Source organism: Myotis yumanensis, unplaced genomic scaffold, assembly GCF_028538775.1.
Source record: "Myotis yumanensis isolate MYYU_CA2020_CCGP unplaced genomic scaffold, mMyoYum1.0.hap1 SCAF_3, whole genome shotgun sequence".
Taxonomy (NCBI): Eukaryota; Metazoa; Chordata; class Mammalia; order Chiroptera; family Vespertilionidae; genus Myotis; species Myotis yumanensis.
Window position 1 is genome coordinate 124,830,713 of NW_027223754.1, and position 24,193 is coordinate 124,854,905.

General features: G+C 46.3%; 1 protein-coding gene across 3 annotated transcripts in view; it reads right to left on the minus strand.

The window, feature by feature from the left end:
* The window catches only part of PLXNC1 (plexin C1), a 183,925-nt gene that overhangs the window by 53,818 nt on the left and 105,914 nt on the right, over window positions 1-24,193 (minus strand). For 2 of the 3 annotated variants that reach the window (XM_070409572.1, XM_070409570.1), the window contains exons 13-21: window positions 23,976-24,179; window positions 23,677-23,862; window positions 21,129-21,231; window positions 17,806-17,910; window positions 17,388-17,491; window positions 14,513-14,551; window positions 14,163-14,287; window positions 12,741-12,939; window positions 7,167-7,313 (exon numbers count right to left, since the gene is read on the minus strand). In XM_070409572.1, coding sequence (XP_070265673.1) covers window positions 7,167-7,313; window positions 12,741-12,939; window positions 14,163-14,287; window positions 14,513-14,551; window positions 17,388-17,491; window positions 17,806-17,910; window positions 21,129-21,231; window positions 23,677-23,862; window positions 23,976-24,179 — 1,212 coding nt within the window. The remainder of the gene's footprint in view (window positions 1-7,166; window positions 7,314-12,740; window positions 12,940-14,162; window positions 14,288-14,512; window positions 14,552-17,387; window positions 17,492-17,805; window positions 17,911-21,128; window positions 21,232-23,676; window positions 23,863-23,975; window positions 24,180-24,193) is intronic. The other variant, XM_070409571.1, reaches the window with a different exon arrangement.

Below are 24,193 nucleotides of genomic sequence, written 5' to 3' on the forward strand. Positions count from 1 at the left end.
TGTTCGGTCGATTTGCATATTACACTTTTATTATATAGGATAAGCACCTACACGGTGCTGGGCAGCACGGCTAGACATCTTACACACATTATTTTCTGATATAGCGAATGTACAAGGTTGGGTTTTCTGACCACCTGTTTATAGATGAGGAAATAGGTTCAGAGAAGTTGAGTGACCTGCCCAAGGTCACACCACCAGTGAGTAAAGTGGCTGAGCCCAGACTCACACCCAAGAAGGTCAGATTCCAAACCTCACCTCTTCTGCACTAACCACACAGCACCTGGTCATACAACCCCCTTCCTGGCTCACCAGCAGCTTTACCCAGCAGCCTTCACACAACATGGGGGTTTCAGATACTGAGGTAGAAAAAAAAGGCTGCAGGTGGCTGGAGGAGGAATTAGAAGCAGGGGAAGAGGCATTTTTCACACACTTTCCCCACACTTTTGGGAGAAACGGTGATCCTGCTACTTCATTTACTCCTCAACTGTAGGGAGCGGCTATAGGGTTAAGCCTCGGACTGACCTGTGGCAGAGCCACAAACAAGTCCCAGCTTAGAGGGCAGAGCCCTCTTAGCATAATTAAGCTTGACTTTATGGCCGCCCCCTAGATCCTTCCTAGGTAGTTAATGGGCTGTGGGAGATGCATCAAGTGCTGCCAAAACAAGTGAAACTCACAAGAACATTGTAACTATGGTGACCACCACCTTGTTTTTCTCTGACTATAAAATAAAGCCTCAGCTTGCCGGCTGGATCCTTCTCTGTGGCCTCAGCCAGGCATAGGAGATCCACCGAGCCCCAGCTATATTCTCTTTGTCTGTCTTTTCTTTAATCCTTCGCCGCCCCCCCCCCCCCCCCCCCCCCCAGGCTCACCAAACCCTTGGCTGTGCTGGCACGGCACATTCAACCATATTCCTAGCTAAGAAGGACAGGGATGTTGCTTCATCCTTCCTGAAATACCTTACAATGCCTAGGAAGCAATTTTAAAACAATCTGTTACAAACCAGCAACTTTATCATAAAAGGTCTTAGGCCAATAATTACTTTTATTAAACAAAACTTATAAAATATATTTCTAGTGTCATTTCAGAGCCAACTAAAGGTCACGAGGAATGTCTGGTTTTTATACCAGACTGAAAGAGAGAGAGAGAGAGAGAGAGAGAGAGAGAGAGACTTCCAGAAGTGCAGCAGAAGCAGCGTGAGCTCCGAGTTAAAAGTGTGAGTCCCAGAGAAGCTTCTGACCTGAGGTTTTTCTCAAGCTGGAGCCGGCAGCCCTGGGACAATCTGGCCAGTCGGCCCTGCATTGCTGCTCTTGCCTGCAGACCTCCCCACCCCGACTCCTTTTCCTGTCCCACCAAAGATGGAAAACCTCAAGCTTCCTGGATCAAGGTACTTGGCCTCACAGAATGAGGGAGGAAGGCCTTTTCCATTTTGAAGAAAAAAATTTAAGTTAGTGGTGAGACTTTGTCAAATTTCAGTTTTCACACAAAATTTTCTGTACTTGCTAGCATTTGCTCACACTTGTTCATGCTAGAATCACAGGAGAAGCTGTCTGATTTCGCCTCAAATGATTGATTTCAGCATTTTAGGTTTAATATGAGTTTTCAGTGTTTGGTTTTTGGCAAAGTTTGCGTTTCAGACTAATGGAGAGTGGCAGGGCAGTCCTATCCTGTGTCCCCAGAAGGAAAGGAAAGAGGCCAGGCACCTGGGTTGGTGGGAGGGCAGATTCCAGTTCTTTTTCTTTATTACATCAAGCTCTAGATTAGGGCTGGCAAACTTTCTGTAAAAGGCCAGATAGTAAATATTTAAGATTTTGTGGCCTGTATGGTCTCTGTTACATCTACTCAACTCTGCATTTGTACAGGAACAGCCATAGACAATAGTAAATGAATGGACAGGACTGCGTTCCAATAAAACTTTACTTATAACCATAGGCAGCAGGGCCATGTTTGGCACATAGGCTGTTGTTTGCTGACCCTGCTGCTCTAGGTAATAGTAACTTCAAATGGAATGCTGACGTTGACAATGCAGGAAAAGACAAATCTAAGAAATGCCTATTATCTCCACCACGATTTGCTATAAAAGTTACCATTCTCTAAGGGGCACACCTATAAATAAGGACCCTTAACAATGAGATAGTAGAGTCAAATTTGAGCCATAAAGAAGAAAATTAAATACTTTGTACTTAGGTAACTAAGTATTTTCTAGTTCCATGATTATGGGCGTGAGAAGAGTATGAAGGGGGAAGTCACTTAAGGCACTCATTTAACGTTAATTTCTCATTTTCCACTGCTTGCCATCAACTAGGGAATGACTTACCTAAAATGATTACAGAAAATGGTTTCACTTCCTTGATCAGGAAGCTCAGAACAGTAACTATGAAGTTAGTAATGGTTTCAGTATTAGCGCAAGTCATAATGGAAATGATTTGCACTACGGTGGAGAGAGAAAGGGAAAAAACGCTCAAGAACTGTTAATTAACTTTACTGTTTCCCCACAAATGCTAGGAGTATTAAAAACAAGGTTGCTGGAGTGCAAACATCAGGACTTAATGAACAATGGGATGCAATTGAAGTAAGAGAGAATGACTTAATCGGGACAGTGGGTTAATTACAGGGATAATGAATCTTCTGGAAGGACAAACTAAATGGAACATCGGGAGCTGGGGAGGATGGGGACAGCCACCGAGGTAAAGGAAGGAAGGAGATGAGGAGTTCCTGCTAGAGATGGCTAGAGCCCCGCTATATGTGAAGTATTTTATTAAACTTGATTATCCCCAACATGGAAACTACGAGGGGGGAAAGACAGACTGCTGTGGGCTGCTATCAACCTTTAATAAATCATAGTCAAGCCCTAACTGGTTTGGTTCAGTGGATAGAGCGTCATCCTTCGGACTGAAAGGTCCCAGATTCGATTCCAGTCAAGGGCATGTATCTTGCTTGTGGGCACATCCCCAGTGGGAGGTGTGCAGGAGGCAGCTGATTGATGTTTCTAACTATCCCTCTTCCTTCCTCTCTGTAAAAAAATCAATAAAATATATTTTTAAAAAAATAAATCATGGTTGAGCCATTAAAATTTCTGCAGGCATGTGTCTGTGCTTTCTCAAGAACTTCTAATAATCTTAAAGACCCGCTCCCAGAGCCTCGAAGGAGGCGGTGGTGTGTGTGGAGCGCCGCTGCCAGGCTGGGAAGATGCTCTCTCTCCGCGGCAGCCACTGGCAGGCTCACTGCCTGGGCATAAGAGTTCAAAAGACATGTTCTCGCCTAACTTTGATTACAAGTCAACCTTCGCTTGCTAATTCAGCACACTTGCCACGAGTTACTGGCTTTCCTCATCTCCTCATTTCTCCCCTGTGGCACACTTTCCTGGAACCCAACTCCTCAAGTCTTCGCTTGCTGTCCCGAAGTTCCAGGCGATCTGCTTGGCGTGCATCCCTGCGACAGCGCGCTCGGGGCCCCATCCCTGCGACAGCGCCCTCAGGGCCCCATCCCTGCGACAGCGCGCTCAGGGCCCCATCCCTGCGACAGCGCGCTCAGGGCCCCATCCCTGCGACAGCGCCCTCAGGGCCCCATCCCTGTGACAGCGCGCTCAGGGCCCCACCCCTGTGACAGCGCGCTCAGGGCCCCACTCCTGTGACAGCGCGCTCAGGGCCCCATCCCTGTGACAGCGCGCTCAGGGCCCCACCCCTGTGACAGCGCGCTCAGGGCCCCATCCCTGTGACAGCGCGCTCAGGGCCCCACCCCTGTGACAGCGCGCTCAGGGCCCCACCCCTGTGACAGCGCGCTCAGGGCCCCACTCCTGTGACAGCGCGCTCAGGGCCCCACCCCTGCGACAGCGCGCTCAGGGCCCCACCCCTGCGACAGCGCGCTCAGGGCCCCACCCCTGCGACAGCGCGCTCAGGGCCCCATCCCTGCGACAGCGCGCTCAGGGCCCCATCCCTGCGACAGCGCGCTCAGGGCCCCACCCCTGCGACAGCGCGCTCAGGGCCCCATCCCTGCGACAGCGCGCTCAGGGCCCCATCCCTGCGACAGCGCGCTCAGGGCCCCACCCCTGCGACAGCGCGCTCAGGGCCCCACCCCTGTGACAGCGCGCTCAGGGCCCCATCCCTGTGACAGCGCGCTCAGGGCCCACGCTGCTTCAGCAACAACAGCCGACGTGCCTAACACTTCGCGAAGCAGGGAAAGCCACAGAGCAGCAGGGTTTGTTCCTCTTCCAGCTGTCGAATCCGAATCCCTGGGTAGCAGAGGAAGACTCCAGTCCCGCGGCTGCTAACCTCCGCGGATGCCAGCCTGCGGAGGACGGGCGGCCTCACTGACCACCAGCCCTGGTAGAGCAGGATGGCTTCTGATGGCACCAGAGTGAGTGTGACCAGAGCCTTTTCTTAGATTCGAGGAAAGACAGAGGCGTTTTCCTCCCAGGATGCAGGGAACAAAGAATTATTTCCCGGAGCCCGTTTGTTAGTACAATGATTTCATGTAGAAGAAACTGGCAGGGTGTCTCTGTGTTCTAGAAAACACCCCACACCTCAGGGAGAACACATCCTAATCTTAGAGGTGTGAAACCATGTTTAGGTTGTTATGTGAGGCGCTGTGTTTCTGAGCATTTAGCCAAGTAAGAGTTCGGGGCCTCCTTTCCACGTCTGTGCCCTGGCACCAGCCGGCGCTGCACGCGGCCAGGGGCTGCTCCAGGTCCCTCTGACTGTTCTCCCTGAAGGGAATTTACACACACACTCACCCCAGTGTGCTCAGCACACTTTGGTTTTCAATTACTTCAACCACCTTGGGCAAACTGAGAAAATCAAGACTTCAAACCACTGGGTGTGCCCGCCCGCCAGGGAGGAGGGTTAAAGTGAGAACGAGGGGAGGAGGGAGCAGAGAGAGATGATGGTTAAAGCTGGGGAATGTGCCTGAAAGGAAATGAAAAACTTTAAATTTTTATATTGACCTTCTGCTAACATTTTGTCACACAAGCATAGACCAGATCACGTGATTTCTCAGGAGGGTCTAGTACAATTGTCCCCCATGAAAGAGAGGCTTGGCAGAGCCAATAAAAGGCACTCGTGTTCACGGTCAAAGGCAAAGCCCCTAGAAAGAAGTGGCCCATCCCTTTCCAGCTTCAACTCTAGACATCTGATGGCAAATCCCTATTTGAAAAGGAAGATGTACGTGGATATCTAAAATCATAATTTTCCCTTAGTCTTTTTCCCAGGGACGATAAAGGGAAAAAGAATCCAAGAGTCGACACGAATTTCTTCAACATCAGGAAACACTTTGATGATGAGTTGAGTTTTAACAAATCAGAAACACATGGTTTTAATTGACTGTGAAATAAATAGTTTCAAAATGAAAGGAAAAAGTGTTCAGATGTAAAGCATTAAGAGGGACTCAAATCTCAAAAGCTGTTTCAGGCATCTGACGCCCCTCCCCCACAACCCCATCTTCTTTCCTTGCCTTCCTGTTGGGGTTCATGTTTTTATAACAGTCAATTACTGCTGGATTTCCTGACCTATATTCACTTGCAAGTATGCCTCTCCGGGAACCTGCGGGGCTTCTAAAACGTTTCAAAAGTAAAAGCACAAACATCTGGTTTAGGACCAAGGCCCTGGGTGTGAAGACAAACTCAGGATCGGTGGAAGCAGAGACAACAGGCCTGGATCAAAGCTCATCTTCTGATCTCCAAGATGCCAGTGGGGTCCTCCATCCCCAGAGACTCTGATATAATCAGTCCCAAGGAAAGACCCAGGCATTGGTCTACCTCAGTGGTTCTCAATCTTGGCTGCACATTAGAATCACCTGGGAATCTTTTTAAAATTCTGATTTCTGAGCCTCATCCTCCGGAAATTCATTTTTTGGTATGGGGTGGGGCCTGGAAACCTGACACACCTCTGAAATGTGCAGCCAAGGTTGAGAACCACTGCTCTAGATGGTTCTAATGCATACTAAAGCTTGAGAACCACTGCACCTCACTGCCTCTCCCATGCAGAGAAAACAGAAGCCTTGACTTTCTGCTGAGCTTCCCGCCTTGTGGGTGGCGGTTGGGTGCACATGGTGCCATCTTCAGTGGAGGGTGAGCTATATCGTCCAGTGACCGAGAACTCAAAACAGCTGATCTGTGGGCTATTCTCCCACCAGAGAACATAACCATAACTCAGTCTACAGCAACGTGGAGCCTTGTCCACGTTGTCCCCAATTAAGGGATGAATTCTTCCAGGATGACACCGCTGTGCTCACCATGCAGAGCAAAGCCACAGGAGACGCAGCCCCTCACTGAGCGATGCCAAAACCTCACAGTAACTTTTTCCTGCTTCTCCACTAACGAGATTGTGAAGCAGCCCAGAGTCTCCGTACGGCTAATGATCAAACCAAAACACAGCAATCTCTTTCCCAAGTCTCTATGAACAGAAAAGTACAGAATATTCCTAAGTAATTTCGGAGATACTTGCCATGTTTGATTCTCTAGAATTTCTGTATGTGCAAGAAACTAGTCCCTCTCCCTTTAGGAAGGGAAGGGGGTGGGTGGGGCGGGGACGGGTGAAAAGGAAGTTCGAAGATGGGCAACCACCCCCGCCACCCCCAGCAGCCAGGCACTCATCTTCCTGCAGTGATTTGCAGCTTTCCTCCAAAAATAACTATGAGATCACAGAACATTAAGTGCATGACACCAAACATTTGTAAATAATCCAAGAAAATAAAGTAAGGCCATCATGTTGCATGGGGAACGCAGAGGAATTTGTCTTATGTTATCGTTCTAAAAGAAGACGGCCTCAATTTGGCTGAAATATATCTTCACACATTGTTTTGCAGAGCAGAGCTGTTAGAGAAATTCTGATGGCAATTATAAGTGCTGAATGGGGAGTACTTTGCATTTCCTTTGACGATGCTGAAAGCTATAAGCAATCCTGATATTAAAATCTTTGGAAATTGATGAGTACCCCAGGCATCATTACAAGACTTTCTCCCCCAACCAAAGTAATTAAAATCTATTATGTGAATACATGTTCATATTTTATCAACTACTGTTTTTAATCGACTAAACACGTGAAACCTCCCAGAAATAGGAATGATATCTGTTCATTTTAAATGACGCCCCAGTCGCCACCCCCCCGCGCCCCCCTCCAATTCCCAGCCAGACGTATTCCCGAGTCCGGATGGGAGAGTCAGCACGGACATACCACAGTGCTGAATTCCGGGACCTGCCACAGCAGCCAGTCTTCGTTAAGGGTGTACAGGGCTTTGCACGTGATCACATCCACGGGACCCTTGTTTATTTTCTGGTTTAAAGTCGTCACCAACAAATAGAACGGCTCTCCAACCGTCTCCTTGGAAAAGACACAAAAGTGACAGTCAGCTCTCTGTGGAATCCACTGTACTTTCCAAAGAATTAAAGTTTCAGTTTATGGCAGTACAACACGAGACAGGAGGCAGTGTTTTCTAACAACCAAAGGAAACTCCCAGGAAATACATACTCCTCCCCTTAGTGTGCACGCACACACACACACACACACACACACACGTGTGCACATGCATGTGCGCAGGCAGTGGACAGCCACGTGAAGTGCGTGTGGTGGTGGAGCACTCTTGTCTGCTGATGCCTGTGTGCAGACCTATGCTTGTCAGTTGGCTGTCACCTAAGAACACTCAGTAGATGCGGAGGTTTAACCTTTGTACACGTTCCTATTTAATGGCCTGTTTTTTTAAGAGAAAAACTGAAAATAAATGGCTTTTTAAAAATTCACAATAATTAGCCTTGGTAACTAGAATAAAACATAAGGACATTTTAGACGTTTGCCAAGAAGGATGCTTTTTGGTGTTAACAGCTTTTCATGAGGGAAGTGGCCTTCAGTTAGACAGCAGGCAGCCTTGTCTGCAGCCCCTGCAGGCCAGTCCCGGGCTGTCCCAGCCCAGGGTGCAGTCCCGCCTGGCACCTTTGCTGGGCGGGGCCGCAAGTGTGTCACCACCTTCCCCTGGACCAGAGCCAACTGCCAGTGCTAAGGCTTTTGCAAACATCCTGATGGCTCCTTTCTCCACACTCTGCCACCTGCACGTTCTCCTGGACCAGGGGCTGCCAGCCCTGCTGTTACTGAAATGCCTCAAATTTGTACCTATTTTGTGGCCAAATGGAGTCTGGGCAGTCCAAGTGCAAGCTTGTGTGTTCTGCCTCTGCTGCAGCCTTTGCTAAATAATAAACCCTCTATGAGCAACGGACATTAACCAGAATATGGGGGGGAGGAAGAGCAGGGCCAGACTCAGGAAGTCAGACTGTCTTTGTGATGATGAAAGGTCAGCCACGTGACCAGTTTACGAAGTCAAGCTTTCCGGCCACTGCATCTGGCTTTGAAAGGAGCATTCAGGGACCGCTCTCCTGCTTTCCCTTGAACCTGTTTACCGAGGCTTCTTTTAAATCTCCTGGGTCCCCCCACCCCATCCCATCCTTAGACCAGCGGTTCTCAACCTGTGGGTCGCGACCCCTTTGGCAGTCGAACGACCCTTTCACAGGGGTCGCCTAAGACCATCCTGCATATCAGATATTTACATTACGATTCATAACAGTAGCAACATTACAGTTACGAAGTAGCAACGAAAGTAATTTTATGGTTGGGTCACAACATGAGGAGCTGTATTTAAAGGGCCAGAAGGTTGAGAATCACTGCTTTAGACTTATTCCAAGGGCATGAGCCCTCCCCACTCCCGGAGCTTCCTCTTGCCCCTTCTGCCCCCGACACGCCAGTGGGCTCCGTTATCCCTTCTCTCTCCCCTGCTGCAGCATCCTGAGTCTCCTCCTCACTGTAGGACAGAGGTGGGATATTCAAAAATTCCCCAGGGGGAGACAGGGTTGGAACTAGTGTGCGGCATTTAAATTCCTTTGAGAAACTTCCTTTATTTCGTGGTCCACAACCACACCGCTCTCTTCTCTTCCCCTTCGCCCTCTTGGGTAATGTCCTGACCGCAGACCTAGAACCTCTGCTTCTCCTTTCCTCCAGCACATCAGAGACGGGGTGGCACCCGGGTGAGGGGCTGGAGGTGCCCACAGAGGAGATGGGGGAATGCCCTGGGGAGGTGCTGGAGGTAATCACAAAGGCTGGAGTCAGGGGCCAGGTGGGCTCTCCTGGGCTGCGTGGACTCAAAGGAATTCTTCCAGGGGCAGCTGGACTGGGATAAGTAGCATCTCGTCTTACACGGCCGCTCACAAACGTGGTTATAACCCGGATGCCCATCAGCAGAATTCCTGGGGGCCCTTATATAAAAAATCTTGGTGCCTGGGCCCTACTTTAAACCCACACACCAGACTCTCTAGAGCTAAGGCCTGGCATCTGTTGTGTTAACACCTCTTAGGGGACACAGAGGCGGGTGTAGGAAGCCATGGAGCCCTGCGGTTTCTCTGTCACCTCTGAACACAAGGTCTAGGTTAGTCATATCTGCTGAGGGCAGAGGCATCTTGTCAAACCAGGGCACACAGTGGCCCGGGAGCTGGCCTGTGGCAGAGCCCTACTCACCCAACAGCCCCACTCCCATCCCCTCCTGTGCTGGCACCTAAGCTTGGCCCCTTCACTGTCCTTTTTCTGTGAGACCTGACTCTGGCCCTGGCTGAGCCAGAGGCTTTCAGCATCTGTGGTCTCCTTCCATCCTTAAATCCTCGGCTAAGCCTGTAGGAAGGTCCCTGCCTCACCGGGGAGGCAGTCAGTAAGCGGTGGCCAAGAGCTCCAATCCCTGGGGCTGTTGCATGCCAGCTGTGGGGCCTGGGGAAACACATCTATGCTGTGTGCCCCAAATCCCTGGGTGCAAAATGGTCATAAAGGTACCTACCTCGTGGGATTTAAATGAGAAAAGGTGAGCAAAGCTCCCAGCATGATGTCTGGCACGTTCAATAAATGGCAGTAATTAATATTATTGTTACTTTGCTGCCAGAGCCTGGGAGGTTCACAGGGGTATTTACCTGAGGTTACAGAGCCAGTGGTGCCACCAAATGTTTGTGGGGTGAGGCAGAAGGACTAAGGCTGTCAGAGTCCCACACCACCTCGGGCACCTGGTGAGGGAGTCGGGGCCTCCCTTGCAGAAGGAATTATTCTACTGAAAACAAAAGTATCGCCCACTGGCTCAATGCCACTTCCTCCCAGTGAGCACCCCGCCCCCTCACCCCAAGCGTTCAAGATACTCTTCAGTCAGCACTGTGGAATCTTCACCCAGAATCCTCTGCTCAAGGGTGCCCTTAGGGCTTGGAGCCCAGATTTTCCAAATGCCTCATCCGTCTAATGCCCAAGTAGCAAGAGCAAGACACCGACCAACCCTTGAGGGCCCAGAATTAGAATCGGAAGATCCCAGAAGAAAGAGCTGGAAAGGAATTTAAAACCAGTGACCACGCGATACCCAGAGACACACAGCTATCTGGGGCTGAGATGCACTTAGCGCTCGAACCTGCAGCTTCTAACCAAGACTCCTAGTCCAGTGCTCATTCCACTACCCCCGGGTTCTCAAATGTAGGGCAGGTGGCATTACCCGGAGGAGCTTAGGAAACATGGATCATGGGGCCCCCGCTCAGCGTTCTGGTTCAGTGGCATTGTGGTGGGGCAGCCATCTGCCTTTTAAGACTAAGTCCCAAGAACTCAGTAAGAGTCCTGCTTAGAAGGGTCCTGTTTAGAGGCAGTTGTGGCAGAAACTAGATTGGTGGGAAGCAAAAAATATTCACCCCAGAAATAGCCACTCAACACCTCCCAAAAGCGTGTGATGATTTATACCAAGTAAACAGAAAAGAAGGCAGATTTCATTAATCTTAATAAATGGGCATTGCCTTGGGAGAGGAAGGGGTTGGTAAAAAAATTGTTGTGCATCTATTTGTAAGATTGCATTAAACATTCAACTAAGCACAGTCTATTTAAAGCGCTGCTTTTGGATCTAAACTTAAGCAGCACTGTTAAAACCTGTGGCATAGCAGTGTATCTTATTCAAAGTTTAATTAGATTTTGAAACGAGCTACAAATGCACAATTATGCAGTTTTGCTGGGATCTGGGTGGTTTGAAATGAAAGAAGGATAAGAACCCTCTGCACCAGGGGCCTCCGAGGGCCGAGGGAGGTTGGTTCAGCAGAACACTCTCGCTCTCCTCCTGTTAATAGCTATAATGACAGCCAGCACTGGTGCTAAGCAACTGCACACATTTTCTCATCCGCGCCTCAGAGCAGGCCTGGATCTTCTTCCTCCAGGGCCACAGGTTATAAAACCTCAGCTCAGACAGCCCGGGGCCGCTGGTAAGTGGTGGAGTCTTGATTTCGGACCAAGCAGTGGGCCCCAGGGCCCACTCTCTAAACCACTGGAATCTGCACGAAGTTTGTATTTGAAAAAGGTTCGAGATTCAATTAGATTACAGCCAGGATCTTAGAGTAACTCCAACAAAGTGAACTCAAAGGGCAGATGGCTCCTTGGGGACTTGCTTCAATACGGGATGACTGGTTAGAACGAGTGTAATTAGCTTACAGCACATTGGTAGGTAAATGGTGTTTCCCAGATGCTTCAGAGGCCCCGAGAATAGCGTGTTCTTTTCAGTATCTGAAATATTCCCTCCACTCAGTACGTTTTCTTAAATGGGCTGACTGGGCCCTGGTTGTTAATGAATGAAGTGAGGTGGGCTCAAAAGTCAATGGGATGGGGGTAAGAGGGGAGATACCTGTAATATGATCAACAATAAAAAGTTTATTTAAAAAAAAAGTCAGTGGGTATAAAATTTCAGTTATGCAAGATATGTTCTAGACATCTATTGTCCAACATCATGCCTATAGATAAAAACACTTAAAAATCTGATAAGAGGGTAGGTCTCATGTTCTTACCACAATAAAATGTTTAAAGGAGAAGAGTCCTACCTGAGGAAATTCTAAGTGAATGTACATTTGCATAGGCCAGTTACAGCAAAAACCATTTTTATTTCCCCCTCTGTGTGTTCCTGGTGAGGACCAGTGATGGGGAACTCAAGAAGTTAAATGTTTTTAGCTTTAGATGTATAGTTAACAGGCTTAGTAATTGATGCAAGTAGAAAGCTATTGCTCCAGGGACTGGAATGTATGACTGGATCTGCCCCGACTTCAAGATCTGCAAGCAATTCGACCTTGTGCCCCAGAAGTACTCAAGCGACCAAGATGGCACCTGAGTCATTGTGGCCCAAGGAGAGAAAGTCTACCACCCGGGATGCAGAACAAGAATCACCTGACAGCCCGGCTGGTGTGGTCCAGCGGCTGAGCGTCGACCTATGAACCAGGAGGTCATGGTGCAATTCCAAGTCAGGGCACATGCCTGGGTTGCGGGCTCAGTCCCCAAGTGGAGGATGTGCAGGAGGCAGCTGATCAATGATTCTCTCATCATTGATGTTTCTATTCCTCTCTCCCTCTCCCTTCCCCTCTGAAATCAATAAAAATATATTTTAAAAAAGACAGTTAAAAAAAAAGAGTTACCAGTGTCAGATGAAGGGATGCTCAGAAAATCATCAAACTGCAGCTTTTATCTGACTAACCTTTCCCCTGAATCCTAAATCCTTTACCTATACTTTTGTTCTCTTTGTAAAAAGGTAGGCTCGAGATGAGATGTAAGACAGTCTTTTTAGTGTACAGAATCCGCCGCCTTCTCAGATCACCGGGACTAAAAGCGAGGGAATGCTAACACCGTGGAGCGCTCAGGACTTATCCTGGCAAAGACATTGGCATCTGCTAAAAATAACTGCCTATTGTCTTACCTCTGACCTTCTGAGGGGGGTGTGCCACTTACCCGCAGGAAGCCAGAAAGGCAGACGGACATCCAGTTTGTGAGGAGTTTTTCAACCACGGACTCAGTGCGCCTCAGCATGAGTTTAGGCTGCATGTTACTGGACTGTTCCATCAGGTCCCTGGTCAGTACCTCCAGGATGCTGGTCAGATAGACCAGCTTGGTTTGCAGTGCGATGGTTAAGAAGGAGGCAAACAGACACCTGTTTAAAAATAAAGCCTTGGTCACAATAGCCAAGACCTGGAAACAACCTAAGTATCCTTCAACAGGTGCATGGGCTTAGAAGATGTGACACGTATATGTATATACATGTGAACTGGAATACCATTCCGCCATAAACAAGGATGAAATCTGGCCATTTGCAACCACATGAATGGACCTTGAGGGCATCAAGCCAAGTGAAATAAGGCAGACAGAGAAAGATAAATATGTGGGACTCATTTATAGCAAAAGAGATCAGATTATTTGTGGTTACCAGAGGCAGGTTAAGGGATGAGAGGGGGGAATGGACTGAAGGGGGTGAAAAGGTACAAATGTCCAGTTCTAAGATAAGTACTTCCTGGGGGTGTCATGTACGGCATGGTGACTATAGGTAACACTGCTGTGTGGTGTATTTGAAAACTTTTAAGAGAGTAGATCCTAAGAGTTCTCATCACAAGGGGGAAAAGCATTTTCTGTAGCTATATGAGAGTAACTACACTTATTGTGGTAATCATTTTGCCATATATTTACGTCAAATCATCAGGCTGTATACCTTAAACTTATACAGTGCTGTATGGCAATTAAATCTCAATATAAGCATAAAAGAAAAAGATATACAGATTACAAAAAGCACATACACACACACACACACACACACACACACGCACACATGAAAAAAGAGAGCTCGGTAATGTGCTTAGCCATCAGCTGTGACACAGACGGTAGTTTCCACCGAAGCCTGAGGGGCCATGGGGTGCTGTCCATGGGCGCTTTTGTTCAATGTCTGGGTTTCAACCACCTTCATCCTCCTTCCATGAAAACCACACGCCAATGTTAACTTCAGCACATTTTATGTGTTTTCAGCACTTGAACTTTAAACTAGAGCGGTAACAAAAAGTGAATGTCTTCCCCCAAAATTTCAGGGTGTTTTTAAAAATAGAAAATAGCACTTCTGCTTTTTTGATTCAGGACTCATGGTTTTTTCTTGGTGTTGGGGTTTTGCAGGGTTTTTTTGGGGAAGAGGGTTGCATGTGTACATCTTTAGAATAGAATTTGTGTTGGGGGGTGTGATCTGAAATGGAGGTTCCCCAGCAGTGTGACCGCCCAGCCAAGCAGCCTGCTGTCAAGAGCCGAGTCCAGGTGGTGTGTGGAAATAAAATAAGGAGCTCAGGTTTTATTTTCTCTACTTAATGGCTTTCAAAATATAAACAAATTGACTAGTACCTGTCCTTCACTGAAAAATTCTTCTGTTTTTCAAGGGTGTGGATGACAGTAACAAGGAAACTTTTATTACAAATTAGGGCATCCAAAGCTGTGAGTCTCTCATTCTTGTCATTGGCATCTCTGTTCTGGAAAAAAAAAGTGTATACTATAGTATAATAGAACATAATAACTTAAAGTTAGAAAGTAGATCCACAATGGGTTTTCCAAGACAATGAATTATTTAATATTGAATTCAGGATCCAAAAAAACCCACAATAAAAATTCGAAGTAATAATGGAGATGACGATGATGATGATAACACTATGCAAGTCAGGCAGTCATGGGCTAGAAATGAAAACTTATAGACTTACATGCATATCTTCAGTGAAGATGTGTGTGAAGCCACCTGACTGAGAGGAAGGAGACACTTTTATTATTCATAACATCCAAAGGAAATTAATAGTGCTTTTTGTTATAATACCCAAGTTCGTTTTAATAAAGCAGAGACACTATTTGCTAATCTGAAGAGCTCCTGGGTTTATGCTCACTGCATAGTCTCTAATACATAATAAATAATTATTCAGCTCTCAAGAGACACCAGTGAATTCTGAAAACCTCTAAAAAGAAAAATTATCATGGCCTCAGTCCCGATTTTGGTAGATGAAGGCCTCTCACACTTTAAAAGAATTGACTCACAGTTAAAGAAGTAGTAGTTAAATATGCAGACCACTCCTCATGCACTTTAACTTCTGAGCATAAATATAGAATTGTGTTCGCAAGTTTTTGCAAGTCTTAGCTTAGTAGTATCTATTGTCTCAATGCCCAAGGTTATTCAAGAGAGTGGTTAAAAGTAGAATCCAGAGCCAAACTAATGAGCTTCCAGTCCTGGCTCATCACAGACTGGTCACCTCACTGTTGACAGGTTGCAGAACCTCTCTGTGCCAGACTCTCCTCATCTGTAAGACGGGGACAACAGTGATTCCACTTGTGGGCTTGGTGTGGAAATAAAATAAAGGAATGCAGAGTAAGTGCTCAATGTCAGCTATTATTGTTGTTTTTATCACTAACTCACAGCAAACTAGACCACGGTACTGTTGTCCTGCTGCTTTCTAAAAATACCTTTATGCGAAATGCTATGTAGCTCTAGGATATAAACTTTTAAAAGTGAATTTTCTTTTTTTTTAATGTATCATAAATCTTATTGGAATTAAATGATTAAATTTTAAAAGCATGCTGAATAACACTTTGAATGAGTCAACAGAATGAAAAATAAACTCCAGAACATTCAGTGTTCTTTCTTCTTTGGGGGGTAATAATTGGAACTTTAGGCTATTTATCTTATTAAACTTCTTCTGCAGATAATTTTTGCTTTATTTTTTTAGCCCAAGCAAGAAGACCTTAACCATTTTGGCCATACTTTCCCTTAGTAGTAGGCAGAAAAATCAAATTCTGGATTTGCATCTCCTACTTCCTACTATTCTTCTGCTGAGTCAACTTTAAGTAGAAGGGCAATTTAAACAGATTGATTCTTGATCTTAAATAGGGAAATGCCACCTTGGCTATTGTTGTGTAGGCTGCTGTCATTTTTTTAATTTGACAGACTAAGGGAAAAGAGGTCAGTGCCCTGACTAAAGAGTCAGATACTGGATGTTTTAAACATTCTTGCGGCACACCCGTTGAAAATCGCTGTCCTAAGATAATACAGAATTGTTCCTGGGACTTTTTTAAACAGTTGCAACAGTGCTTCTTTGTATTCATCACTCTCTCTTGCTCCTGATTACTGAATTTAGAAGAGGGGAAAATTTATTTTTCAGGCCACAGATTACTCTCTTCAGCACTCAAGAGCAATCATTAACTGTAAAAGCCCACACAGTACTCATGTTGATGGTAGAAATCTCTGTTATTTTCTTGGTATTAAATTCTTAATGGGGATGTCAGAGAGCCGGGAAATGGGACTCCTGATGCAAGCTGGGCTGAGGCTCTGCGCTGTCATCCTGACTCAGGGCACTGGGCTCCCTCCCTCCAAGGCGCTCATCTGCAGAAATGGGTGAGGTGGCAAAATGGCAAGTCTTGGCGGCTGGCACTCTTGGAGGATAAGTTTAAAAAATACTTTATAATGCAAAAAGCTGAAGTCTTATTTATAGCCTCCTTGATTTACGACAGTAAGACTTACACAAAAAATATGGTGGGTGTTTGATGGCAGTATCCCAATCTCCAGACACAACATCACACATCACGGTGCCCACTTCTAGAATTATAGAGAAACTAGGAATTGCTTATGGCATGGGTCTGGATTTCTGAACTCTAGGCTTCTGGCCAAATGTAGCAGAGAAGCTTCTGAGAAGGGATAGAAGCTTGCTTTTGGCCTGGAGAGATTTCTGGCTTAAAAATCTTGGTTTAATCATGCTAATTGGTGTTGATGTGTTCTGGAGGTTGGGCTTCTTGGTGGTCACCAGTTCTGGACAAAAAGGGCAGTTGGGGTATTGGGATGTGGGGGTGATGACAGGAGGATGAGTGTACCTCCCCAAAGACTTGGGAGGGTAAATGAAGGAGGCCGCATGAGTGGGTGAGAGAATGGAGGTGTGAGAACATAAGTGAGATCGAAACCCAAAGGGTTGAGTAGACTACCCCTTGGAGTCCTACAGCAAATCCATCATTGCGTGCAGCTGCTGCTACTAAATGAGGATGCTACTTATGGATTAGCTAAATAGTAACTACTGAAGGGAACCATAAAAACTCTACATTGTTAAGAATGGCTGTTATTAACTCAAATTCTCCTAGACATGTCTCCTGTCCTGCCTCTCGGCCGGTAGTACTTTTCATTTCCAATTGAGAAGTAATAGTGAATAATCTAGTGGCTGCAATGGAAATCATGCAGATAAACACAACAAATTGGCCAGCCCACAATTTATTGATTTTTAAATAAACTAGCTCGCTTCCCCGCTACAAATTCAGTTCTACACGGGTAGTAAAATAAAGCAAAAATCATCACTCTGAACTTCTGTCCCTCCGAGGTTTTTGTTACTGGACAAAGAGTAATTGCCAGCGACCCATCACTGCTCTGTGCCCTAATCAATCCAATTAATAACTATCCGCCTCCCTGCTCTGCTCCAACCTAAGCCACTGTTCTGTACCAAGCACATCATCTGCAGCTGCCTGGGAAGCAAACACCCGTTTCAACAATAGCAACAAGCACCTTCATTATTATTCAAGATTCAACCTTAGGAACATGATCAATGCTCTTACCTCGGGGAAGAAAGTTCTCAGAGCAAAATGTTTGTAGTCAAGGAAGGGAACAGTTCCAAAACTATCAACCACATCCAATTTATCCATCTGCAGCTCAGCAAAGCCTGCAAAACAGAATCCCAAGAGCAATATTTTAACTCGGCAAACAGTGGATAAAATCTTGTGCTGCTTTGTCTAATGCGAAGTCTGACCTTGGTTTTCATTAGAGAAGAAACAATAGATAATTACTTGGTTGGCTGCAGAGAGGAGCTGAAATAAGACACAAAGTCAGGCCCAGACCCTGCTGTTCAGTTGTCTTTTATTACACAAACACTTCTCATCACCATGGCCGCCTCCATTTAAGGGTAAAAAACAACAACAACCCAAAAACGACAATACAAAAAGGCCTGTTTTTCTAGAATGAAATTTCGGAGCCTACCGTCGCGGATCTCCTTCCTGAGCTCGCTCTCCAGCAGCTCCAGCTGTTGGCTCTGCTTGCGACTCAGCTCTTTCGACTTGTGTCTGGTCACCCCCACGGCCACTGCTGACAGAGAGACCCAGCATCAGATTGACATGTTAACTTAAAAAAACAAAAAGAAAATTTAAAGTCACCCTTCATTGGGTGACTCAGTTCTTATAGAGAGAGACAGAGACAGTGTAGCACCTAAGAGGGGGAATTTATAAAAAGAAACGCCCCTGTGATGGGGCGCTTGAAGAAGAGGGTGCCAAAATGCAACAGAAAACAAAACATCCACTTATCTTAAAAATGAAGACTAAATCAAATCACCTTTGCTTGTATTTTAGTGTTTGAGAAATAGAGGGGTGGGCAAAAGGAGGCTTACAGTGGTGAGTACGTGAAACACAGTTTATTCTTGTATTATTATTCATTAATTATTGTATTACTTTCCATACAAACAACTATATTATTTTCCATACTTTTGCTCACCCCTGTGTAAGCCGCGTTGCTTCCCTGATCGTTTGAACTGTGATGACAAATGTCCTACTTACATTATTCCCCAGACTTCTTCTGGGATTTTGGACTCCCAGGACTGTGTCATCTCATGCTGCCATCCAACCCCGCCAAGCCCCCCCAACCCCCCCAGCCCTGCTTTTCCTAGCAGAACTGTATTTTACAAGTGAGATCTACACACTATTAAAATGTTGCAAGGCTCATTCAAGCATGGCGATCCCACGGTGGTTGCCTACTGGCTGAATCTGGCTAACGGATGTGCTTTGTTTGGCCCCACACAGCGTTTAAAAAAATTTTTGATGTACATTATTTTTAAATCAGATGATTACCATTTTTTAAAATCTCTTGAAAATTTGAAAGATCTGGATCATTGGAACCCAATTTCCCCACAACATCAGTTTGCTAGAGCCGAGTAGCCGCTACAACTTGAGAGAGGGCATATGTTCAGAGGGTTTTTGCCACAGTGTCCACTACGCTCTACTGCTCTGCTCAGGTCACTTAGCTCATCTATGTTCCTGGTCCCTGTAGCCACTTAGTCTGTGAGCTCTAGCTCTGAGCTGCTTTTCATTTTAAGTCTGTTTCCTCTTGTGTTCTTAGAAGAAGAAAAAAGAACTCTTCTCCACAACTAATGTGGCACTTCATACTTCCACTTAACATAGGCATTGCCTTTCTAAGGTTTTCTGTTAATAGTTGCTAATGTCTCCTTCCAGACACTTGCTCCCTCACACGTCCACTCATCCATCTCTGCATCCATTTACCTTGTGTTTATTGAGTATCTGTTCTGTTGCTTATAACTGTGCCGTCTCTGGGGCTAGAGAAGATGAGGTCAGGCCTGGTCCTTTGTCGTGGGTGGTCCTCAGCCCAGCGAGGGGAAGATTTATGTGTATGACTAACTGGCCTCAGGGAATGAACTCCTCTCACAGGGACCCTCTTTTGCCTTGTCGATGATCGTTTCAGGTATTTTTTAGGCTCTTCCCAAGTTGTCTACCCCTATGTCGTATCTGGAATCCAGAATTGGGCATGGTAGCTTACTAAAGTCCTGTCCGGGGCTGGCCACGAGTAAGATGACTTATAAACTCTAAATGCTGGGCTCCATTCTGAGGACCAGCTGCATCTAAGCCGCCGTAGGTAAGTTTCATTCTAAATTCACGTCCACGTTGCGGCCTACTAGGAACCCCTGATCTCACCTTTCCCCACCCTTCGCTTTGCTTGTAGAGATTGCTTATGCTCTTTAAGGTAAAGTGGGCTTAAGCTGGCACGATGCTTTTGGCTTCCTTGGTATCTGCAAAGTCCTTTCAACCCTCATCTCTCTTCCCAGGTTTCCACGGAGGCCCTGTCCTCGCAGCTGCAGAGAGTCTGCTCTTCAGTCCTCAATCACATCCCGAGTGAAAGCACTCACACACCTGGCCTCGCCTGCCGCCCACAGAACATCCCCCTGTGGCTTCCGTTGGCGATCACAGCCACGAAAAGCTCACTGCTCAGTGGCTGTGGCCCACTAGCTCCCTTTACACGCAGTGAGCAGTGCTGCCCAGAGTGCAGCCTGGGGAACAGAAGTCCTGAGTAATGCTCCTGGGAAGAACGTGTTCCGCGTTCAACTAGGGAATTACTGCATGCCCCGCCCTTCCTTGAAGAGGTACAATGCATGCTACCATGAAGACTGCTGACTCTGCAGGGTGGTCCAGGGAGAAACTGTACAGTGGGGCCTTGAATTACGAGTTTAATTCATTCCCAGACCAAGCTTGTTAAGGACCTCGTTAACTCAAATTACTCTGTCACCTCAATGCAAAAAATCAGTGGAGAGACAGCTGGTATCTCAAAAAACTTGTTAGTCGGGACACTCGTAAGTCAAGGCCCCACTGTATTTAATTTTGTTTCCTCCAGTCTCACTCCCATCTACTGGTAGCAAGGTCTTTTTTATTATGAAACTTCTATTAAAAGAAGAAAAACTTTCTAGAATAAAATAATGACAATTGACGAATATTCTTTTTTTCCCCTAAATGGTCTCAATGCTTTCTGTGAGTTACTTCTTTTAATCCTCTCCATATCACAATAAGGTAGGCCCTTTGACTGTAAGGCAACCGGAAACAGAGATGCTAAGGAGCTGACCTAAGGTCATACAGCCAGTAAATGGCAGAGCAGGGAATGAACCCAGTGTTAAACCTGTTCGGTTTGCTGCCTGCACAGCACAGATAGAAGCAAGATGAAGTGGAGAAAGAAGCAATATCCAGACACGGTGTTTCACTGTAGACCACCGTGTGATCTTTGCAAGTTCGGCTTATGCAGCTCACTGTGGATCTGTGGTTTCTTTCTATATTTGCGGCTCAACTTTATTTCTCCAGGGACGTTTAGAAACATTAAGGAAAAAAACAGAGGAGCAATATAAGTGGCCTGTGGCTGTGGAGAAACTTGGTTTGTTTCATTACCTTTCAGCCAACTGGGATCTTTGGTTACAAGCAAAGGTTATTTGATTTAGTTTTCATTTTTAAGATGAGTGGATGTTTTGTTTTCTGTTGCATTTTGGCATCCTCTTCTTCAGAGCGCCCCTTCACAGGGGTTTTTCTTTTTATAAATTCCCCCTCTTCGATGCTACACAGTCTCTGTCTCTCTCTACAAGAACTGTAAAGCACCCTAAACATGAAACCCTCAACATGAAGCTGTTATTCCCGTCCGGAAGTGTGATTTGGGTTTTCGTGCATTAACTAAACTGAAGCAAACAGCCCCTGGAAGCTGAAGCAGGCCTGGAGAGAGGCCCCAGGGAATAATTTTTCTGAAAAAATTAAACGGGCACTTACCAAAGATGACGATGACGAGCAAGATGGGAAGGCCAATCAGAAAGTACAGAGGGGAAGCAACTGATTCCTTCTCGACATCAAGCTCCAAGTTTCCCAGTTTGACCTAATGGAACAAGGAGAGTCGTCAGACCCAATGGAGTTTGGTACCAATTTTCTCCCCCCACGTGGTTTTCCCCAAGATACAGAAAGAGATAGAAGCTGAGTGAGATATCTGAGTTCAAGTCCCATTCTGGAACAGATTAGCTCTGTGACCTTGAGCCAATGGAGAACATTCTCTGTGCCTTGGTTTCTAGATATATCATTGGAGGTGTCCTAGGTTAGACCTGGAGATTTTAGATCTGCAGATACCAAGGAAGCCAAAAGCATCGTGTCAACTAAGCCCACTCTACCTTAAGGAGCATAAACAATCTCCACAAACAAAGTGAAGGGCGGGCGAGGTGAGATCACAGGTCCTTTTTGCGCTGGGGGTTTAAAGAGGTGAAAACTTGAAGGTGAGAAGTCCCTTACCCTTTGACCAAGGAAACAACAGACTATTATATTTTCTACATCTTTCATTTTCTGGGCAGGCCTATTTTAAATGAAGCAAAACCCAGTTTGGCAATTCTTCCTAGATGATCCCTGAGGGCTTTTACCAGTTTTAGTTTTTGGTTATAAAAATTCTGTACAACTTTTAGAGGAAAAAACTCACTATCAAGCCTTAGTTTTGCATCAACACACACACACACACACACACACACACACACACACGTATTCAGGCACATTTCTACCCCTGGAGCCAGGGCAGCCCCTCTGGAAGCATCTGAGCAAAGTGCCAGAGCACAGATTCTGGACCCCAAAAGAGAACCCAGGTCCTAAGACCCAGCCTTGTCCCCTGCTCTCCTTACCAGCTGCAGGAGCGTGAGATAGTTATCAACCATCCCATCCTCACGTTCTTCGTCTTTAAACTATAGCATCGTCATGACTACCTGTGCTCTATAATTTAAGTAAGTCAGCTCATGGCACTCCTGCTTAAAGCCCTATAGTGTCAGCTCTCTTGGCTCCCACCATTCACTCGCCAGCTCCCTCAGAACATTCCCCTTGCTCCCTCCACTCTAGCCCCACTGGCCTTCTTGTTCCTCCTCAAATGTACCAGGCAGGCTCCCAACTGAGGGCCTTTTGCAACCTCTAGCTCCCTTCATCTCGCTCACTCTACTGCAGGTAGCCCACGGCTCATTCCTCTCCTCCTTGAGCTCCTTACTCAAATGGCATCTTTATAGGGAGATCTTTTCTTCCCACCATCAAGAACTGGAGGCACTGCCCTCATGTTCCTAGTCCCCTCCCTGCTTCATCTTTCTCCATAATAATTACCAGCATCTAACACTTTTTAAAAAATATTTTAAATTGAGGAAGGAGGGAAGAAGAAGGAGGAGAAGGAGAAGGAGGAGGAGGAGGAGGAGGAGGAGGAAAGAAGAGAATCAAACCCGCAACCCAGGTATGTGCCCTGACCTTTTGGTGTACAGGACGACACTCAACCACCCAGCCAGGCCATCTAACACAATTTTCTTTTCTTTGCTCTGTATCTCTTTAGGTAACCTCCATAAAGGAGAGTGCTTTTGTCTCGTCTCCTCTGCTGTCCCCAGCACAGTGTGGCACTCAGGAACTATTTCATGAATAATGGAGAATGCTAGCATTTGCTCTTCTCAGCTAACTGGACATAGGGGAGCACTAGTGAGTTTAGCAGTTGTTATTGATTTGATGATGATTATTACCATCGTTACCACCCAACAGATGACAAAGGGAGGCCCGGCAAAGCTAAGTGACTCATCTAAGGCCACACGGCTATTAGCTGGTGCAGCTGGGACATGAACATATTTTTGTTTTGCCTTCCAGTCTGAAGTTCTTTTTTTCCTGTCCTTTATCCAATTATTTATGACTATAGGTCATAAAGCATTTTTTTCCTGTTATAGACTGTGCAGAGCCTCATATGGCATAAACACTATAAAGGGAGACTTCTAATATGTTTCCCTTCCCCATGGCCTCACATCTTTATTGGGGGACATAAATATATCAGGGATGGGGCCCTCAAACATGGCTGGGAAAAGATTAATCATAGCGAGTATGACTTCATGGTGGAGGAAGCAGCCACCACCCAGACAGGATCTGGCCTCCATGAGACCTGAATGCTCCTCTGAGTGGGCTAGAAAGGCCCCCACTCTGGGGTTCTGCTGAGACTGTCATCTCTGCATTTGGGAAAAGAATGACAGCTCATCCGTCAAGGGGTGTGGAGATTCTGTTTGCAGATGCTACAGTCTCAACGTATGGCTAGAACAAAAGCTATCAAGACTCATTAGCAGTGTAGACAATGGTGTGTTCACCGCTCCGACATTCAAATAGGCACGGGGAAGAGTTCTGGCAGCTATTTCGGAGGGACTATGCCGGGGCTTGCAATACCAGCTTTGTTCATCTTCTATTTAAAGTGAAGATCTGAAGAATCAAGAAAGATTCCATTCTGGTTCAGCCAAGGAGTTTCCCCAAATAAGGCAGCATGCAGGGCGGTCAGGTGACCTACGTGAACTTTCTTGGATGAGGAGGCAATGCTGCTTGCAGCTCTGATGCCTTTAATTTTGCAGAGGATGGTGGTGAGATCTTGATTTCGAGTAATGTTTTCAAAGCTGCAATTTAACTGCTTATTTTCCCCATGGAAGAGAGTAATTTCAATGTCTTTCTTGGAAATGTTGAAGTTGTCATTTTCTTTCTGTGAAGAACAAAGCGAAGATGAAGAAATCAGGGTGCATGTGGAAACTCACAAACACAGCATACCTTTCCAGTTGAGGGGGGCACAGCCCACACGGAACAAGAGAAACATACCAGAATTTTTACTTCCAATTCTGTGTCCACCTCGGGGTCAACCCGATACCCTGTAAACCTGGGGTCCTCGAGGTACTGCAAGCTTCCACAATCCAAGTAGGTCTCCTGAACTTTCAGCTTCACAGTCACATTTGTACGCACTTTTGAACTCTTTAAACTGGGTGCCAAGAAACTGCAGTAAGTCGCCACACACTGTTCAGAGACCTGAGGGAGAAGCA